The following is a 22511-nucleotide window of genomic DNA, read 5'->3' as shown; positions in this document are numbered from 1 at the left end:
GAAGCTGGATAAACTTTTGGGACCCAAAAAGTACACATGTTGTTATTAGGGAACCCTCACTGAATTGCAAATAATTTAAGTTGATCTTTATTGATTCAACTCATAATAACACATAATGATCTCTCAGGCTTCGTAGTAGGTTTGTCTGTGTGTAATACGGTCGGTTTAAATTTAGCGAAACATTTATAATTGGAACATTACTAAAAGTTTTACTAAATACTGTAGAATTAAATAATACCATTTATTCTTAAACTGGTCGTTGCATCACACAGCTCAAATTTATCTTAGGCACACAATCAATCAACTATTAAGATCGGCCTGTTAAAGCTGTCTCACGGAACTCAACTTTTATCAGCTGAAGGAATTATCATTCCAATCGTCCAACCTGGTATGTTTGCCACGTATTACTTACACAAACAGCATGATTTAGAAATTTTTCTCCGTTCACAAAAATAAAAGAGAGAAGAAAAAAGAAGAAGACGAAAAATGTGATTTTTCCGGTTTTTAAATCTCTTGCGGAGATAGATGTGGACGGAGGGTTTCAACTCTGTGCGACAGGACCTTCAACCTCGGATGCCGAGGATATAACGACTATGACAGCTCCCGCTGTTCCACGTTACTCTGCCCGTGACACAGCTGATACGCTGAAACCGGTGGTTATTGTTCACTAGTACAATGAATAGAAACAATATAGCCGATTAAAGGCAACTTTCATCTGATTGCCAACTTTTAAAATGATTAGATTCACGAAATGTAAATTGGATTATAGGAATGATGTTATTTCTATTTAGGGCAGGAACGGGAAAAGATTTAGTCTAAAAATAGCTAATTAAAGTAGCATTCATGGCTACTGTTTGATACGACTTGTTGATGCCGTGAGATTTTATTGGCATGCTTGCATAGTACTACATTATTGGATTCCAAACTACTTGGAACTGATAATTTCATCGCTTTTTTAAAATTATAATAAAATGAAATCCAAGTTTTCAATACTTATTGGATGAAGGCTCAACTAATTTTGTTTTAAGTGGATTAAGTAAACAAAAGTTCTTGGCTAAATGATGCTCTTGAATCATCAAAACAGGAAATTTGTGCCAAAATGAAAAGTCAAAGAGCTGCTACATGATGAGATAATTTTTGAGTACACTATACATTTTCCATTATCTATTTTCCTTTATTTTTACTTTACCTTTTTGTCTGGATGATGTAGCAAGAATTGGTCGAAATTTTCCAATTTGTACAACAATTTACATTATGGATGTTAGTTTTAATATGTTCAATTAACCAGGTTGCTAAGAATTTTTGTGAAAATGGAGTTGACAAAATGAAATCGAAGATAAATGCGCGCACTTGCTCTAAGAACTTGTTGTTAGATAGAATTAGACGTTGATAGGAAAAGGTTGAGCCGGTTGTCGTAATTATTTCGTTTGCACATAAAAGTAATGTATGAAAAGGTAAATTTCATCTAATCTTGATGTAAAATTTCATCTTGTCTTGAATGAAGGTGAAAAGTTAATTAAAAGAGTTAATTCTTCACTTTCGAGACAAAATGGGTCTGGCAAGCCTTCAGGATTGCAAATTTAATGTTTAGATCTTTGGTAAGAATTCAGTTTCTGTCCAATAAAGGTCACTTCGGATTACAGATATACCTGCACCGAAGATTTTTTTCTATGTTTTTAACATTTCTACTTAATTATAAACAAAAGACAACTACACTGTCGTGTCGTCCTACAGTCTGAAGCCTCCGAGTATGGGACATGCTTGTTTAGTTTTTCATTAATTTTTGGGAAGGATAAACGCCCTCTGATTGTTAAAATGACTTCTGATTATAATTACGATTATTGATTTATTGAAGTGGGATGTTTTCGTGAATTTATTAACTTCTACTTATCACATTACTTTTCTCACCCAACTTTATTTTCTTTCTGATGTTTCTTTCATTTCACGAATTCAAACTTGTGCTTGATTTTACAAAGAGTACACTGCAGTACCGCAACGACCTGGTGGAGCAGTAATGTTATATTTAAAACGCTAATAGTTTTAATTTAAATTGATTTTTTATTATTATTTTTGTATGTATATTATATTTTCTACTCAGTTGAATTTCAGCCTTTACCAGCAGAAGGTGTAATAGCAATGTTGTATAAGAACTTTTTTTTTTAAATTTGTGTTAGGCTCCCTTAGGAAAATGTATTTTACTTTTTGTAAATACAAAATAAATTTCTTTTCTTATTTCATTTCATTTTTCAGAGACAAGTAGAATCATTGCAATGTTGACATAACTTTTCGAGATTTCAAAAAAGTCACATTGCGTTTAAAAGCTTTCCTACTCGACTTTATCAAGTATATACAGCATTTAAGCCTAAAGACTTACTGCAATATATATTATCTCATTTTGCGACAAGTTGACTTATCCAGTTTTCCCCCCAGGGTGCAGAATTATAAAGGAGATTTTTTACTACTGCACAGTAACACACTGTAAATACCCTATAAATAGATGATACAAAATATTTACATTTGATTCATTTTATCAATGTATTAGGAAAGAAAGGAATAAACTCAGGACGGATAACGCAGAAAAAATTAAATAAAAATAATGTTTATCTCCTAGTTACGGGAGCAGTACTACGATGAGGGATTCATTTGTAAAATCATTTGGTACAAAAGATCTGGGAGAAATAGTTTATAAAAGAATCCTTTTAAAATTTATAAAACGAGTTTAACATTTTTTTGTAAAAAAAGAAAAATATTTGCTTTGAATGTAACATAGACGACTTACAACTAATTTAGGTTTTCAGTTGAGATGAAAAGTTGTTGTGAGTTACATAGATGATTAAATTGGAAGAAAATGTCTATCCTTAACTGACATATTTTTTTAAAACTTAAGACCTATAAAAAAACTGTAGTAAAATATGGTTTTATTTTCGGAGTTTGAAATTCGATTTATGATTTAGTTTGGTAAAATAAAAACTAAGCCAACAACCACTTGGGAACGGAGTAACTCCGGGCTGGGATGATAAGTAGATTGTTAGAGTTAGAACACTATGGTGGTCAGGCCTTGCGTAAAAACTAAAAATATCGAAGCCGAGAAATACGAAAATCGTTCGACTGAAACGTAACGAATGTTGAACGCAAGAATGCCGGACTTAGGAGGGCAAAAACAGAACCATTTTTTAATAAACAACATTTTTGATCAGTCACTTTTATTCAGTGGGATTTAAAAGGATACGCGCACAAATCGTACACATCGAACAATCAAAACTGTTGATCTTAATTAGATAGTCGAGGTAGCAGTTGGCGAGTGAGAAATGACGGGAATGGGCGAACCGAAAATTCGTTTCATTATTGCACGTCAATCGGCTCGGCAAACACGATCGTGATACAACGCCGACGAACCACTAGGTATTTGTAATTTGGTCGTTACCGATCTTCCTGGTCTGCCCATCATCACTGTGTTGGGCATTCAGACGCGTTTCATCATTTCGCCATCTTGGTCTGGGTCGTCAGGATAATTTGGTCAAGTCTCTTTTACAAGATCGTGAGGGGGGTTGTATCTGCGTATTCTTTGTCGCTGCTTTGAGTGGATTAAGTTTTTAGAGTGTTCTGAATGGTGTAAATGATGTTTGTGAATTATTTTTTAGTGTTAAATGTGCTTCCAAGTTTTCGAGTAGGTTCATTTTTCGTCGTTTTTGTATGTCGTGTAGTAGTTTCATGCATGTGTCTATGTTTAGGGGACGTGATGGTTTTCTGTGAGTTGAGTCGTGTAGCTTGATTATTCATCATTGCCCCAAAACAATCTAATAAATGATTATTTGGAGATCGTGAGATGCGGTCTGGTGTGACACTCTCAACACAACACAAATCTAATAAATATTTTTTAAATTATTTTTTTACCTGTCTTTTATTACACTTTTTTTTATTTTCTTTTATTACCCCCCTTTGGGTTGCTGCAAAATTAATGGAGGTTTTGAACATATCATTTGAAAAGCCTAAAGAAATCGACAATTTTGGAATCTCTTTTGTTGCACTACCAAAATGGTTCATTCTCGATCAAATCATCATGAGCGATTAGAAATGGATTATATCCAATAACAGGAGGAGTACAGGTCATTGGTTGGACTAGGATTATTTTTTATTTATTTTTTACAAGGGTTCGCAACAGCAGAGGTCATATAAACCTTTTTGTTTTTTTGAAAAAAAGCCCATTTGTAAGTATGTCGGGTTCGAATGCAGGGCCGCTGGATTCGAACCCGGGACCTTTACCTTTCAGTGATGAGCGCCTGTCAACGTCTATACCGTTGAGGCCACCGACTCCCCATGTTGGACAAGGATGAAGAACAAAGCATTAAAACCCTCCCCGAAACCAAATCTGCACCCAAAAAAAGGTTATAGTGACTGTTTGGTGGTTTCCTCCTGGCGTAATGGGCGTTCACTATAATTTCCTGAACACATCAGAGAAATATTGACAACATACACGGGAAACTGCAACTTCTTTGCCCAGCATTGTTTTCTGTTTAGTCAGAAGTACTGTATTTTTATTTTTCTGTCGTGGTTTTCTCAATTTTTTGTACTGTTCCGATCGTGTTCTCGTGATTTCCGACAGTCCTTTTTAATTTGTAATTTTATACATTAATAGATTTACTACATTAATAGATTTAATAGTTTGTACGGTTCTTTCCATATGGGATCCATTAGTGTATATTTTTGTGTGTGGATTTTGTTTATTATATTGTTGCTTGTGTTTGTTTGTAGCTGTTATTGCGTGCTATGGTTTTAATTGTTTTAATCAGTCTGTATGTTAACACAGTCATTTTGTGGTAAACCGTAATGGGCCGATTCTTCTCGATTACGCCAGGCCACATGTCGCAATGCCAACCCTGCGGAACTTACGGACTTACTGCACTCTCCTTACACACCCTACCTCTCGCCAAGAGACTACCACTTTTTTAGGCATTTTGATCGCTCTTGACGGATAAAAATTTTAGAGAACGCGGTGACGCCGAAAACGTCTTCAAAGACATTATTGTGAAGTAAAGATATTTATGTCAGCAGAATAGAAACGCTTACTACACATTGGTAAAGATGCAGAAAATGTGATGGAAAATATTCCGAATAAATTTTCTTTAGTTTATAAAAATTAAAAATAGTTTTGATTGCCTTTTCAAAATCTGTATTATTTTTGCACCAGCCCAATATTTGTCTCCGTATTTGCATGTTATGGTGTATATGCAGTCAGATGAGTTGGCTTTGCCAATATTTTGTCTTAGTAGTTTTCCGATTAAGTTCGAGGTCATTAGTGCTGTTTTTATTCGTTAATATAGTGTCTGTTTTTGTGTTTTGATTTGTTTAATATTTTGTTGATCGTGTTTGTATGTATCGTAGTCATAGTTGGGTGCTGTGCTTTTTATTGTTGTTGGATCATTTTTGTATTCTTTTTAGTCAGTAGTACAGTCTTTTTTCATTTCTTTCGTGGTTTTGTAGTTTTACGATCGTGATCTTCAGTCCTTTTTAATTCTTAATTTTATAAATAGATCTAATACATTAATAGATTTAATAGTTGGTACTTTTTCCGTATGTTTGTGAATGGTGGTTTAGTGTATATTTTTGTCTGTGAGTTTTGTTTATTATATTGTTGATCGTGTTTGTGTTGTAGCTGTTATTTCGTGCTATGGTTGTAATTGTTTTTAATTAGTCTGTATGTTAACGCTGCCTGTGTCGGCGGGGGTGATGTTAGTCGCTAATATTTTTCTTTATAAGTGCAATTTCGGGTTTAATGATTGCAGGTAGGTAATATTACTAAGTGTTATATTATTACAACAAATATATATTCCATCCTTAAACAAATATATATGTTTATATAAAATTAACAAGCAGCTAAAATCTGTGCTCGGTTTAATTCACATCGAATGTTTGGTTTCAATATTCCAATGTAAGGGCATATATGTATTGAAAGGGTAGGTTTAGTTTATATTAAAATTTGAACTATACGTTTTTATACATTTGAGAAATATATAATTTGAGAAGGAATTAGTATATTCTTTATTTTTTGTGTAAAAATTTGTGATAGTAAGTTTGTTTATAGGTTAAATATTGTCTACTCATCCAAAAATATGTGTCAAATAGATTTAATTATGCTTTTTATGTCATCCGTGTAATATAATATATAATAATATCAAATAATTCATATTGTAATATTAATTCACTACAAATTATTGGATATGGTGAAGTCTGAAAAGTATAACTCACTCACCTTATCTTCGCAATTTTTATGACATACAAATTTGCACACTGAAACAAAATAAACATGGATTAATTTAATACTTTTCAATATTTATGTTTATACATGGTCTTACTGTAACAATTTATGTATGTGTGTGCTACAGTATACTACATATTATACACCATATACGTATTGAGCAGTGACCGAGTGATAAAGGCGTCCAACTCTACGTGCCACGCTCTGGGTACAAATTCGGCATAACACATGGAATTTTTCATGTCAATAATCTGTAAAAGGTATTGTAAAGTTGTTTGACCAATCGCCCACGCCTTCCGATGTAAAGAGAAGTGAAAAATATAGTGAAAGATAGAGACAGAGAAAGTGAGAGAGAGATAATTGAAAAACATAGGAAGAGAGATGAGAAAGAGTGAAGTAGTGTAGTGAAAGATAGAGACAGAGAAAGCGAGTGAGAGATAATTGAAAAACATAGGAAGAGAGATGAGAAAGAGTGAAGTAGTGTAGTAAAGATAATGCAAGAAAAAGGCGAAAAAAGGAAGGAGAGATTTCTTTATTTGTTTACATATTTTTCTGTATGGTCGCACCAACGAATAATAAATACTATGTGAATTGCTTCAAATTTGATATTTTAAGAGAATTAATAATGTACATTTGAAAAACGCCATTATATGCAAAAAATACTAAACGAATAAATTTGATCATCAAATAATATAATCAAAAATATCATAAAATTAAAAAAACAATTGCCTTTATAATAAGAAGTTTTTAAACTCACAGAGAGGGATTTCATTTGTGTTGATAAATTTATGCCAAACAAAAGAAAAGACCAAAAGGTCGTTCAATCATGGGTTTTTAATTATTATTACAAATAATTCACTCTAAATATTATATAAATGAAGGTTTTTATTAATCTAATTTGGTTACACGATATGTAGGGTTATCTCCTATGGAAGGTAGTTGGTATTTATACATTTTCATAATTATTATCAACCGGCAATATTATTTACTGTACCAAGGTGTGCAATGGCGTTTTTCAGTTCAGCAATTTCCTCAGTTTTTAAACATCCGCCTCTCTACCCTCAATACTATTCATCAACATGACCGAGGTTGCGTAATAAATGTTGAATATTTATGAGGCCGAACTGCTGCGGTTTTATCTGTAATTCGACACCTTACTTACAAAGCGAAAGGGGGGATTTCAAGCGTAATGAGCGGTGGTTAGGTTATATAGATGACCATAAGATAAAGCATGGCATAATCTGACCTATTCTTCCTAGAACAGTTCAGACAGACCATGAAAAGATGAAATTCTATGGTAAACAATGGATTATAATTTTGAGAAAACTATTTTTCCGTCACTTGGGTAAACAAAATCAGAATTTAATTTAAAAATGTTGATAAAGTTTTTGTTTATCTTGTTTGAGTGGAATTTAAAAAAAGCTAGATTTTTGTTCAGGAAAATTCGGAAAAAGTCTGTAAAGAATATTATAGAAATACGACCCATCGAATAATTTGTTTGTTACGCCGCCTTGTCAGTTCTATAATAAAAATACTATGACAACAATGTTCTTTACAAAATGTTGACGGGTAGGAAAGACTCGTCCATTTTCTGAATGTCGTTTTCGTCTAACGTGACAGAGTAATTGAGTCAACATTAATGCTCACCTCTACAGCTGCTGCCTTCATTTTTTATCAATTCATGACAGCAGTGGCACGGCCGGGGTTTCCGAAACGTCTTCGATCTGAATGAATGACACTGGTCATCCTGCAACAGAAATATTAAAACAAATTATTATATAACATGGATTTTTTAAAAGTCTTATTGTCTTTTTTATTTATAATTTGTGTTTTTTCATTTCTTCCATATAATTTTTTGAATATTGTTTTTGTTTTATTGGTAAATTGGTTTCGACGCTTTGGGAATTTAAACCGATCATCCAAAAAATTTAATGAAATATGAAGATGCTTATGATAGCTGTACATACCCAAAACATCCAAAACGTTTAATGTAATAATAAAACAAAAAAATATAAAAAAAAACCACATGAAAAGTTTAAAATAGCACCATAGATTATAAAACATTCGACATGATGTTAAAAAAAATTCTGCACAGTTGAACATTATGAAGTGTAAAATATTTACGTTTGAATAAATAAATGAGAAAAGCTTGGCATGAAAGCAATCTTGTCAGCCATATCATGCTTGCGAAGGACAGATTTAGTATTTTAACTTTTAAAGTTAAGGATTTGAGATATTATTTTAATCCCTCTTCACATAGATGTTTATAGTATGTACGAAATAAATTTCCTTACTTTTTTTTTTCTGGAAGAACGGCATCATTTTATATCGAGGACACCTTTCATATCGATCGTTAGAAATTTCCCTAATCCATGGATAAGAATTTGCAACTGCTTGAGATTCACGAACCATATCAAATCAGCAAATTCTGATTTGATTTATTTCATTTTGAACAAAGACGTTTTGATTGCTCGATGTCAATCCTATTCAATATTTATGCCTTTATTAGAGATGTTTTGTACTTGAATGCTTAGTATTTAAGACTAGTATTTTCCCTTTTTGAAAATTCAAGTGAAAAGAATGCGAAACGGTAAGTCGTTGACCGTTGGTTTTTGCCAAAAACATATGTTTATGCATTCACCCTGTCATCGTTGGTGTTGGTTTCCATTTTCGGCCTGTTCTTTATTGTTTCAAGCGGTTTGGCAGGAGAATAGGCGCCACTGCTATTACGCATGCAACTCGTAAACTGCTAAAGGCAGAAAATGATCTCGGTGCAGTTAGCCGGAAGGCGAGGTGCTTACTTGTCATTCACGGCTGTGCCCCACGACAAAATAGCTCCCCCTTTTAAAATGAAACACGGATCGAATGTATTCATTCGCAAACCGCCTGGGGAATCGGAATTCTGTCAATTAGCGTTCATAAATGGAAACTGTAATTTGAACTCAGGATGTGTTACATGAAGTGGTTAATTAAAAGAGTGAAGTTAAATTTAATTCAAACAGCCACCAAACGTATCGGGTTATTTTGAATATTCGTCGTTTTACACTTAAACTTACCGACTGAATAAAGGTGTAAGATGGCATGTAGTTATTTAATAAAATTACTACAAAATACAAGGTACAAACATTATTTACAAGAAAGCTTTCCGTTAATAAAACGAAATATGAACCAAAAACTCCCACTTCAATTAAACAGAAAATGGTTTGCAATACTTATTGCAGGGTAAAATCAAACAGAACAATATAAAATATAAAGACGGCTAAAACATTACGTACGCATATAATTTAAGTTACAGTGGTGTAAGCAGGCGATATCTTTTCTTCTTTATTTTATGCTAAAAAGAACGAAGAATTGTTCCGCTTAATATTTCTTGCTGTGTTATATGTCTGTCTTTCGTTCTTTCCTGCTTCTTTGGGTTTTTCTTCTTAGCAGTTTTAAATACTTTTGATCTCATTTTCTCATTCTCCAATTCTTCCTATTTTTCGACTTCACTCTCCCTCCCTCCCTCATTCTTTCTCTCTCACTTCCCCCTCTCTATTTATTTATCTATCTGTCAGTATGTCTGGCTCTGCTCTTATATATTTTTATTTCATTCTTTGTATTCAAATACATGTACAAGTACAAATGCTGTAAAAATACTCTCTTTTTCTTAGTTTCTATTCCTCTTTTATGTTTAAAATGTTTTTATTTTCTCTTGTCTTTATTTTTATAGTTTATATTCTCTTGCTCACATTCTTCTTCTCGTTCTTTTTTCTCTTACTCTTTTCTCGTCTCTCTCTCTCTCTCTCTTTCATTCTTTCTACCTATCTAACTATATATTTTCTCTTTCTCTCTCTCTTTCTCTCTCTCTCTCTCTCTCTTCCTCCCCCCTCTCGCTACCTCTCACTCAATCTCTCTCTATCTATCTATCTCTATCTATCTATCTATCTCTACCTATCTACCTACGTCTCTCTCTTTCTTTCTATTTATCTTATTATACATCATTATTATTGATTTGTTTAAGTTTAATAAAAAAATGTACTCGATTTTTATATCAATTTTAATTTGCCTAAAATTAAAATATTTCTCTATACAAATTTTTCTCAAATAAAACGTTTGACCGTTGCGCATCCGTGGATTTACATATTTCTTAAAATCCATTTGTAAAAATTTGCCCTGTAGTTTACTGAATGTATTTAATGAATAAAAGGTTTTGTATTTAAGTGAAAGCGGGCAAAAATGAAATATTTTTAAGGAAGGCGTATAGACTCTAGTTCGTTTCTATTTTTGATAGTAAAAAAACATAAATAATTTAATTCGTTGTTTAACTATTTAAACTATATTGAAATTTTTTGGTTTACGAAACGATTTAGTTTCAAATCTCATATTCATACCATTTTTAAGTATTATTAATATAAAGTAATATTTAACGTGGGTGCTTATAAAATTCAAATGGATATTACTCGCTAAAGTGAGGCCGATTGTTAGAAGGATTCGACCTACTGGAATACGGCAATTGGATTTCGCGTGAGGATCGTTTTTCCTACTTCAAATCGAATTTACTTCCATGACGGAAGAAGCTTGAAACGTTAGAAGGATTCAGCGGTATGCAAATGATCCTATCGTATATCAATTTTAATTTCCTCACAGTGACAGCTATATCATTTTATAATCATGTTAAAGAACATCAGTAGAATCGCAAATATTTTATTTTACACAATCAATCAGTTGATTTTTGTATTGTATAATGATTTTGTGTAGAACAAAATAACCTGGGCGTTCGTTTAGCAGACCCATAAGGAAGACATATATTTTAATGTTAACGAATATTGAGTTTAATTTAATTAGTTATCTATTGAAAAAAGTTATTATTTGAATGCTGGATCAGTAAACATTTGAGGAGTAATAGTGGTTATTTGAAGTTCGTCTACGTATATATATTTATCTCCCTCTCTCTTTACCTACATGTGTATAATTAATTAAATTAGCTTTATTTTTCCTGGTTCTATGTGCTGCGTTCACGTTCACTTTCCTTGTCATTCGCTGACCTTTTAAATCGAATATCGAAAGTAAATTCGGACAAGTCACGAGAGAAAAAGGCAAATATAGCCGGTAGGAAATGTATGAGAGTACCGAAATGTCTCACCGCGTAATAAGATGATGCCATGCCTTCTAGAAAAAAGCATACCCGCATCAGAATCCGAATAAAAGTAACATCTTATAAAGATTCAAACAATTTACAATGCGCCTGTTCCACCCGCATCGTGAGAATATATTACCATTGCTTACGCCTTGAGGTGTTTTATGAATTGTTTTTAACACATTCAACCGACTCTGGAACTTTTTATCAGCAGTGCGTGTAGACAGACATCAGAAATAATTTATGATACAATAAAAAAAGTAGCCTATTTATAAGAGTTACACATTTTTAAAAAACATTCGCGTCGTCAAACATTGTGTATACGGTATTCTGACATTGAATATCTTCAGTTTTAGGAAGCGAATGTAAAGAAATTTTTTTGAAAATAAATGGAAAACATTAAAACACTATTGCCGTCGCATTTTACAATTTACTTTTTCTTTTATACACTTGATGCTGTTCGCATATTTCTTATTCAAAGTAAAAAACAAACTATATGTATTTTATGGTTATATTAATTAAAACATATTATTTTCATGTAAACTAAATTAAGATCGACGAGTTCAGAATTTCATTTCAGTTTCAATGAAGTTATTTTATGATAGTTTTACTAGTAGATAGTTACTAATTATGTTAGTTTGACAGAAAATTCACCAAAACACCGGAAAATCATTTTTCAATTGGTGTAACATTACAACTACCTTCAAATAGGAAACATGTAATATCGAGAAAGGAAATAATGGAGATGACTTACTTATTTAGGAGCCTTACCATCAAAATTATAAGGGTTTTCCCGTATAAGTGGAAAAATTAAGTCTTATATTATAAGTAAAAGAAAAATCTGAAAATGACAATTATCACTCCTTACAAGAGAAAATCTACGACATGCAAATCGCTCCACGATGCTAAAGCGAACAAAAATTATGTTCTCCCAACAAAAACCCGTCGAAAAAAGGGCCAAGTTTCAGATCACCTCTAAAAAATTAGCCTATCGATGTAATGATAATTACACTGTGGCTAAGTCCGTTCCTTTGTAAGTCCATAATCACAAAAGAGAACTCAAAAGGAAAGATAAAATTTCCAGACTGCCTCCCAAAAATATTATCAAGGTAGTAGTAAGTATATGGCCTAGGTGTGACTATTTTTGTGTCCTATTTTTATGAACAACACGGTTCTTTTATTTTTATTGCTTAACACTTAATCGTGCTTTATGGTTTTTAGCTCATTTTCCCATTTGTCTTTAGCCAGTGCTACTGTATATGCCATTTCTCTCAAGTGAGTTTTATAGATGGTTTGTAGTTTTCCAGATAGTAATCTCGTGATCTTCAGTGCTGTATTATTCTAATTTGATTGATAGCTTTGCTAGTTTGTACGTTTCTTTCCGTATGTATGTGAATGTGGTTCAATTTGTGTCTGTTTTTATAGGATAATTTTGTTTTTGTGTTATTATGTTGATCGTGTAGTAGCCGTTATTAAGTACCATTGTTTTTATTGTTTCTACTTCTCTTTAGTCAGTAGAACAGTAGTTTTTAGCCAGTCATGTATTTTAATGCTGCTTTTTTGTTTAGTGATTATAGGTAGGTAGTAGTACTAGGTATTTTCCAACTAACAATATAAAACAAAATATATTTTATTAATAAATAAATAAATTGGCAAGAACACTCGCTCGTACACACTAGGGTGATTAAAATATTTTACACATAAGCTGAAATTTTAAATTTAAAAAAATTTAAAAAATCCTATATTATTTTTAATTATAAAAATACAAAATCATGGGAAAAGATTCCATTCTAGTTTTGACATAGTCTCATACATAGAACGTTTATCCCTTGATATGGTCCATAGCATGGATATTCAAAGTCCATATAAATAATATTACTTGCTTGAGCTCTATAATGTATGAATATGTTTATCTTTTTGTTGTGTGCTTTTTAATCCTGTATTTGGTAAATCCTAAGAAAACGTACTATTTATCTGTTGTATTTATTAATACATGTATATGTCATGATGGATGAAATTACGTTATGGGGGGGCTCTTTTTTACTTGAAAACGAGTAATGCTTTCCCCAGTGGATCTTATTAATGCTGATAAAAATTGAACTCATTAATAAATTATTTTTTAATTGAAACTTTCAGGCTAAGGATATTATCCAAAAGAACTTCCAAAATATGTAAAACACTCTTCGTTCTTTTTACGGGGCGGACGCGACCTACTTTTCTAAAGAGGGTGATATATTATGCTTTGTGAGCAAAAGGTAAAAGTACCGGCCGATGTCCCCGTGAGGTATGTGGTAAAGACTGTATAAGGACCCTTAGTAGATCCAGTGTGAATGAACTAGACTCAATGATTACTACAAGCATTTCTGCCTCACGTTATAGTTTCTCGATTGTTTGACGGGTAGATCGCCTAACTTCATTTTAATTTCTATTCAGAAATATAACTTCGCCGGTATGATCGACAAACACTTGGTGATTAGACAACAAGAGCAAACTATATAAATTTATTTTATTGTTATTTTTTGTAGCAGTTTCTAAGTCTCATTTCCAATTGAAAATAATTGAAATCGTTTTCCGTTTTAATGGAAGCCCTCAAAGCTACGGTACAAGCATTTGAAAAACGACCGAAAAATTGAAATACGATAGGAAATAAGGTCATTCTGAATGGGGAATACACGGGGCAGCGTTATTACGTCACTCGAGGAACCGATGTCGATAAATATTTACTTCACATTCGTTGAAATTGAAACCGTAAAACACACCCAAACTCCATGGGAAATTATTAATCGGCATAAAACGAGGATAAATGCGGGAAAGCAATAGATATGGAAGAAGTGGAAGAAATCGAATTCATGGCTATGGTGAGATGCCTGGTCGGTAGATGCCAGCATGAACAAGCGGTTGGTTCTAGTTACCCACATCACCAACAGATAGGCTATACTAATTCAATACTAGTCCTTACGGCGATAATTATTTAATTTTGATTTATTAAAAAACAATAAATTACCACTTTCACCAGAATATATTAGACATTGAGTGCACGGATTTTTTAAGTAATAATTATTGTGATATTTCCTCTTGTGTTCTGCGGGGTGATGAACTTATTGTTTCATAGTTACCCATAATCTTGGTCTGCCTATCCTCGCTGATTTTTGTCGATTCAGACACGCACGTTTCGGCATTTTGCCATCTTCAGTGCATGATGAATCTAACAAGATCGCACTTGAATAAGATCTTTTGCTTATTTAAAGATGTAAGTATATTCAAGTTTTTTCCAAATATATCGATTTTTTTAAACTCCTCGAAGAGGTTACAACCACCAGATCAAGTACATAGAATATCCGCCATAAAAACAGTTTAAATAACTATGCTGAAACACGATTGTGTCGAAATAACATTATGTTGCATAAACTGATGTCGGTGTATTATTAAACTGTTACTCTAACGTTTATTTTACGTAACATCCAATAGTACAATAACAACATAAAATTAAACTGTAAAAGGAATAAATATAAAGCCCACTATAGTTTGTGATTTGTGGGTGTGTATGTTTATTTTTATCTCTCTGCACCATACCTTGAATAAATTTGATATTTAAGTAAGAAAAACATCTAACATTTAAATTTAAAATTATTTAAAGTTGTTCTAAGAACTTTATGCTTGAACAGAGGAACACTTTTTCAAAATTATAATAAAATAATATGAAGTTAAGGTGTGAGACAAGCACAAGTATAAAAATAAGTACTTGTACATGTTGAAAACAAATTTTGTTGTTCTTTCAAAAATTGTTGAAGGTAGTCGATCGTACTAAAAATTTAAAATAGAACACACCTATGAACATTAATTACGTTTTGTGATAGGGTTGTAATCATTCATGTATTCATATTAAATATGGTCTATAAATAATCCGCGTTTTTATCGTTGAGTCAATTTTTTTATGCCAAATTTACAAATCTGCCTTGATATTCAACATAAAAGTTTCCCTTTTTTTGTTAATTTAAAAGTTATATTGTGAGATTCCCTTACGAGGCCTGAGAGGTGTTAAAACTGCAGTTTGGACGTTTCCGATCATTTTGATCTATCAATCAGGAAAACACTCGTTGTTATGGTCTGCCAGGCACTTGTCTGCTTTTTGCCAGGTTCAGTGGTGAGTCTGAGTTAAAATATTACATATTATTATATATTGTTTAAATAAATTTATACTAATATATAAGCACTGTCAGAATCTGACCGGTGTGGTTGACCGGTGTCACGTTCCAGCAATTTTTACGAGACCTCGTTGGAAAATTGCTTCAATACCGCTTGCCCTCAATAACTGGTCTCTGGGAAAACCGTTTTTTGGGAATGAACAGTATCATTCTTAAAAAAAAAAACCAAAAAGACTGAAGAGAATAAAGCAGAGGTTCATTGGGTGAAGCCCATTCTTGGAAATGATTAATGGAGGTTCATTTGGCTTTCCCCTGATAGCCGTCTTACTATATTATTACACACATTCCACTTTTAAATTAGTCTTCATCGACCTCGCGATGCTTACTTTGTTTCCTGAGAAAAATCATCGTGTCTTAAATGTCAGGACTTCTCTAGTACATCCTCTCACTAACGTCGTCACCACGAAAGCACAAGGCAATAATTGAGTCCTCTCGAATAAAACGATGCAATAGGTATTAAAATTATTCGAAACACTTTACACAATATTTTTTCATATTCATGTCATTATCATTAATTATCAACATAAGTTGTAGGAAAACGAAGGTAATTGAACCCAGGACGTCAATTAGGCATCGTATTACAATTAATCTAATGGAATAAAAAAATTCACAGTTTACTTTTTCCTTACAAGTGGTACATTATTGCAGTTAAAATACATGTAATTTTTTTCTACGAGTTTACGAAGGTATTTCATCTTCGAGGGCAAACCGCAGGGCCGCTGGATTCGAACCAGTGACCTTTATCTGCAGTGATGAGCGCCGTGTCAACGGCTAAACCGTTGAGGCCACCGACGCTCCCTAAATAATAATTAAAAATGATGATAAAAATGAAATGAAGCAGGTTATGATATTTTCTTTTAAAATCCTGGTTGTTTTTAAATTCAATTAGTTCATACATTTTATTGAAAATTTTACGATTGAACAAACTAGAATGCTCAGGTAGTGTGGTGGAGCGAATTTGTCCTTGAGACTGTGCCGGTGTTCTAGTCATGAAATGGTATAAGAGCTTTAAGCTCGGTCTCAGACACTATTTCCAGAAGTAAATCCTGGAACTGTGATTAGTACAAACCGAGATGTCTATATGCCTGTCCAAGAATCATTTTCAACATTCTCTATTGAAATACGAAAACCTTATGAAAAAGACTCACATTATGCCCCAGAATCCAATACCTATCTTACATGTGACATAAAAATAGCATAATAAGCAGTTGTGCATGGTTTCTTAAGCCCAAACACGCAGCAGTCATTTAACGCACCAGGAAATTTGTGACCTTGTGACCAAAGGCTATAGAGAAGTTTAATACTCAAAAACCTCTTGTTATACACAACATCAAAACCCGAAACATTAAGCAAATAGAACATTTAAATGCTACGAGAAGTAAAAAAATGTTTCAGTTTCCGTTTACTTTTTCTGGGTTAATGGGCACTCTGGAATTCGGCATAATGAAACTGTCGATAGATTAGCAAAAGTTACACTACAAAGAGAAATCCTTGAAAATTCTTTTGTACCGATCCCGACGCCAAAGGATATTTCTGGTCGAAAATCCTTCTTGAATGGCACCTATTCTGGAAGGATAGCCCGTCAGGAAAATTCTATCAATCTATTAACCTCCGTTTAAACATGAATCTTTGTCATGAAGGCGTTAATTTTACGAAAAGAGTTTATTCTACTATCATCCGGATGCGAACTAATCAAGGCATATGTGGTTTATTCCTGAAAAAGGTTGCCTAAAGGACTGACCCTTGCGAAACGTGTAATGTGGTTGATGATCTGGACACGTCATAATGATCTGATCCAGTTTGCAAAAGAACGAGAGAATTTATTTAATAGATTACATCGAATGCAGTCAATCGAAAAGCCGTTCAATTATAAAATGTTACTATATTCACAAAATTTTGAAATTTATAGAGAAAATTTAGCCTTTATTTATAAATGTAATATATCAATTTAACCGAAAAAAACTAGTATAAATTTAAACTAAAAAAAATCAATAAATAAAATAAATTAAAAATACGAAAGGAAAAAACACGTAAATAAGTACATCATCTCGCAGTAGTATAATAGTTTCTTATATCAACCGCCTTTTCCGTATCTCCACTGACGTCCTTCTGTGCCTCCAGAGGCGGTTTGTGAGTCTCTGGGTGATGTTGAGCGTTGGTGGGATGAGGGTTGAGCGCACACACGCAAATCCCACTTTGAGATCGGTAAAAGATTTATAATAAAAGTATAATTGTGGTAACATCGAGAGAAGCCTCGTGGCGCCGGACGTGGTATATGGGGTTGGGGTCAGAAAGGGTTTGGAGGATACAAAATAATAGATGGCCAATAGCAAAAGCTAAGGCTAAAAAATGCTACGAGTTCTTGTTCTACTGAAGATTACATACTAAATTGGAGTCATCAGCGTAGTTATGAAGAAGAGGCATTAAGGTCGGAGGTCACGTCATAGAGCAGAACCAATAATTGGCCTAGCATTCTCCCTTGAGGCACTCCCATACAGTGAATTCTCTATTGGCCTGTAATACTAATAATAAAGAAAAAAAAACGAATTGGACTAACATAATTGGGAAATGTGTAAACATACTAAAACAATGACGAGATATTATGGAAGCGTACACCAAAACTGTTTTAACGTTTATTGGTCCAAAACTTCGCAAAAGAAAACCTACGTACTTTTTTTACTGATTTGGTATTGCAGATAAATGAGAAAACAACATCTTACTGAGGATGTGAATTGTAAAGTGGCAATTATAACAAATACTGTTTTCTTAACTGCGAAGAAGAGCGAACTATTATATTGTAAGGTGGTTATCACACTGTATCGCTATTGCAGCATTTTAATTTTACACGAGCCTTGAATTATTCATAATTTTTTCAGTTATAATGAAATTTATTGTAGGAAGTCTCAAAACTAAATATCTATGTCGACATGGTAGTAAGCAACGAAGCTTTTTCGTGAACCAAACTCTGTTAGATTTTTTCAGACATCAGTAAAAAGTTCGGCTTATGGTAATTTCAGTACCAGAAGAAGATAGAGGTTTGGGCAGCTTGCCGGACGTTGTTGCTGAAACAGGAAAATAGGCAAAAACGGCAGCAACGTGTTAGGGCTCACATTTCTCTTCTTTACGTGAAATCTTTTTATGAAATTAGATGAGATAAAGATTTTTTTACTAAGTTGTACTCAATGTTCTCTTTTTAAAACTACAGAAATTTAAAAAAATACAATTCTTAACATAATAAGACAATTTTACCGTTTTATTTATAATAGGGAAAACATTTTTAAAATCCTCCTATAAAACAAGGATGTGAAGTTAAATTCAATTTGTAAAAGCCGTTTAGAGTGCCCTCATGTGCATTAAGTAACAAAAAAACAACATACATATTTATTGTATGTATAATGTAACATGTATAATGTAATAATTTACATTTCCTTTTTGCAGAACGTATGTATTTGAAGCTCTGAAACATAAAACTACCTTTTTAAAATATGTGCAGTAATAACGTTGTAATGTGGTAGAGCAAAAATTAGCCATTTTCAAAAACGAATGTTATGTTTGACTGATTTTGATCTTTGATAGTTGATGACAGTTGCATAGAATCGCACTAAAACAAACTTTTCCGATGAATGATTGATAACAGGCTGATATGAAATGATTGGTTCAGTAAAAGATTGCCTTTCATTGCCTAATAAATCTCCATTATCGAATGGTCATCCTTCTGTCGGCAATCCTCTAATGTCCCAGTACAGTTTGGAGCATAAATAATGATCTCGTGTTTGCGAGTGACCGTTACGGCTCACATCGGGCCTGAAGTAAAATCTTACTAATACTACAACTCAAAAATGATCACATAGGTAATTATTTGGAGATCGTGAGATGAAGTCTGGTAAACAACACACATAGTAGGTAATATCAACAATTAACTCAATATAATTTGATTAATTGTTATGCACACTTGTATTTTATCTTATGTGATAATGTTTTCCTTTATAAAACGATTATATTTTAAAACTAAACAACTTTTAAAACTCAATGAAGGTACTTAATGTAGCCCACGTCTTTCTGGTAAATTTGTATACGATTTGTCCTACATCTTTAATTAAGGGTGTAAAGGCAAACGGTTAATTAAACATTAAGCCTTACAAAATAACAAGTTTTACATTATTTATTAAATGACAACGGGAGATGGTCGAGTTTTAAAACTTTATTTTTTATGTCCTGCTTGTCTTTTCATTGGATACGGATGAGAATCTGGAGATTATAAAAAACATAGTAAGCTTTTCCAACTTTTTATTTTTTACGTAGATGCATTTCGAGGCACCGTTCATCGCCTTTTGACGCTCAAAAGAATAATGCACTGAGGATGAGGCGGAAAAAGCCTCGAAATGCATCTACGTAAAAAATAAAAAGTTGGAAAAGGTTACGAAGTTTTTATAATTTATTTTTTATTCTCATTTTTTAGTATTGAACTCACTGTTTTGACTCATAAGCAAATCACCAATTTGAAGTTAAATTCTTTGCAATTAAATCATCCTATTCGTCCGATAATTATTGAAGAACGCATCGTCAAAATTAACTGTTTTGTTGGAAATTAAAAACCAAAAGAAATGACTAATAATTAAGTTGGCACGAAATGAGAGAAATGGAGGTAAAGACGATCAGGAATCCGCAGAAATCCGCTGCATAAAGGGTTGATAAACGATTATCAACTTTATTATTGAATGTATATATTTATCATCCTTAAACGGATTTGAGCAAATTAAAAACCTTTGTGCTGACGATTTAAGCATCAATGCTGATTTGTGTGTGATATTTTATTTCATGGTAAACAAATGATTATTCAAAAATTTCACAATCACAAAGTAATTAACATCTTAATCTTTGTTCTTCAGCAACCCGCAAATACTTGTATTTTGGTGGCTGGCGATTATCCTCGTTCTCCTATAATCACAGTGCTGTTTTGTCCGAAGATTTTTCAGTTTGGGTATGGGTGATTTCTGTGAAATCTAGACTCTTTCATAAGGTCAAGGGGTGCGTGCGATTAATAGGTCTGTTGGTGTCTTTCGTAGAATATGTCTAGGCTAATGTCAGTTGCCCACCCGTCACGATTTTATAACGTAAACTTGGCTTCCGAGAAATCACTCAGATCAAACACGGCAGATCGCGAAATGTTGAAACGCGTCAAACAGACCAACACAGCGAGGTTAGGCAGACAAGGATGATCAGTAAACGACAAGAAATATGTTCTTGAACAATCGTATAAAGTGTTTGCTAAACCAAATATACAGAACTAATTCAGTTTTAGATTAGGAAGAATGAACGATCCACAGCATAAGGATGAATAAGGATCATTTGAGTGTCAACAGACTGCCTTCTTCAAGGCATGTTTAATTATAATTTATAATTACACATTTAAAAGTATGTGATAATATGACATTACTAATGAAATAAACGAATTAATATCTTTTATTTATGACTATTATATTTGGGTTGTGGGATTTGCCAAAAAAAAAATGAAGAACGACCACTTCGAAACGAATCTATTGGGTTGTCCGGAAAATAATGCAGGATTTTGGTATTAAACAAAAAAAAAGAAACTAGTTACTTTAAAGCAATGTTCTTTAATCAAAATAATTTCCCATACTCTCAATACATTTCTCCCAACGTGTTGGTAACTTATTAATTCCGTCTGAGTAGAATTCAGAATTTTTAGAATTGATAAAGTCAATAAATGCATTTTCCAGTTCCGTTTGATTTTTGAATATTATGTGTTGTAAGTAGTGGTCCAGGTGTCTAAAAAAATGGTAGTCAGTAGGCGAGAGGTCCGGAGAGTAGGGTGGGTGAGGCAAAGTTTCATAGCCAAGCTCCAATAATTTTTGTGACGTTACACGTGACACATGTGGTCGAGCGTTGTCATGCAACAAAATGGGCCCTTTCCGATTGACCAAAGAGGGCTTCATTACTGCCAATTTCTGATGCATGGTATTAATTTGGTTACAGTATGATTCAGCATTGATGGTTTCGCCAGGATTTAAGAAGCTGTAGTGTATTAAACCAAATGAAGCCCACCATACCGTAACCATTACCTTTTTTTGATGAGTTGGGGGCTTTGGAAAATGTATTGGAGCTTCTCCTTTGTCGAGCCACTGTCCAGAACGTCTAGTGTTATCGTAGAGAATCCACTTTTCGTCACATGTAACAATTCTGGCCAGAAATGGGTCATTTTTGTTTCGACAAAGAAGTGATGCACAAACATCAAAGCGCTGATTTTTTTGGCGATCGTTTAATGAGTGTGGAACCCAATTTTCGAGTTTTTTCACTTTTCCAATCGCCTTGAGGTGGTCAGCGACGGTCGTTTTACTGACTTTGAGTTGCTCTGCAAGTTCTCGAACAGTTGTTTTGGGGTTTTCTTCCACCACTGATCGCAGAACATCATCATTAAGAGAGGAAGGCCTTCCACGACCTTCTTCATCTTCAAGGCTGAAATCTCCCTCCCGAAATTTTTTAAACCACCTTTGCACAGTGCACTCATTAACACAACCCTCGCCCCAGACTTGGTTAATGTTTCTAGCCGTTTGGGCTCCGCTTCGGCCGAGTTTAAACTCGTAAAAGAAAATCGTACGAAATTCTCGCTTTGACATTATAAGGATGACTGAATTATTTCCAAGTAGCGGAATGCTACAGAGGTAAACAAACAATATCATTTGGAAGAGGATTAATAAGTGTTGACATTCATACAAATGAGTAATCCTGTAAACGTAAACAGAATATTTTATATAGATTTTTTTTAATGAAAACTTAAAATCCTGCATTATTTTCCGGACAACCCGATACGTCTACGATTTTAATCCTAACACCGGAAAAAAGTGCATAAAAGCGGCTCTACCTTTATTCCAATAAGAAAGATATCTTTCAACATTAAATAACAAAAAAT

At 33.2% G+C, this 22511-nt stretch overlaps 1 protein-coding gene across 3 annotated transcripts in view; it reads right to left on the bottom strand.

Annotated features, from left to right (window-relative positions):
* LOC106667887 (tensin) overlaps window positions 1-22511 on the bottom strand; it is a 302717-nt gene that overhangs the window by 196540 nt on the left and 83666 nt on the right. For all 3 annotated transcript variants that reach the window (XM_024226959.1, XM_024226962.1, XM_024226966.1), the window contains exons 2-3: window positions 7904-8003; window positions 6251-6288 (exon numbers count right to left, since the gene is read on the bottom strand). In XM_024226959.1, the coding sequence (XP_024082727.1) occupies window positions 6251-6288; window positions 7904-8003 (138 nt within the window). The remainder of the gene's footprint in view (window positions 1-6250; window positions 6289-7903; window positions 8004-22511) is intronic.

The sequence above is a fragment of the Cimex lectularius genome, unplaced genomic scaffold (assembly GCF_000648675.2).
Source record: "Cimex lectularius strain Harlan isolate CLEC.00 unplaced genomic scaffold, Clec_2.1 scaffold149, whole genome shotgun sequence".
NCBI lineage: Eukaryota > Metazoa > Arthropoda > Insecta > Hemiptera > Cimicidae > Cimex > Cimex lectularius.
Note: the sequence above shows the minus strand (reverse complement) of the source record. Positions and strands in the feature narration are given on the sequence as shown.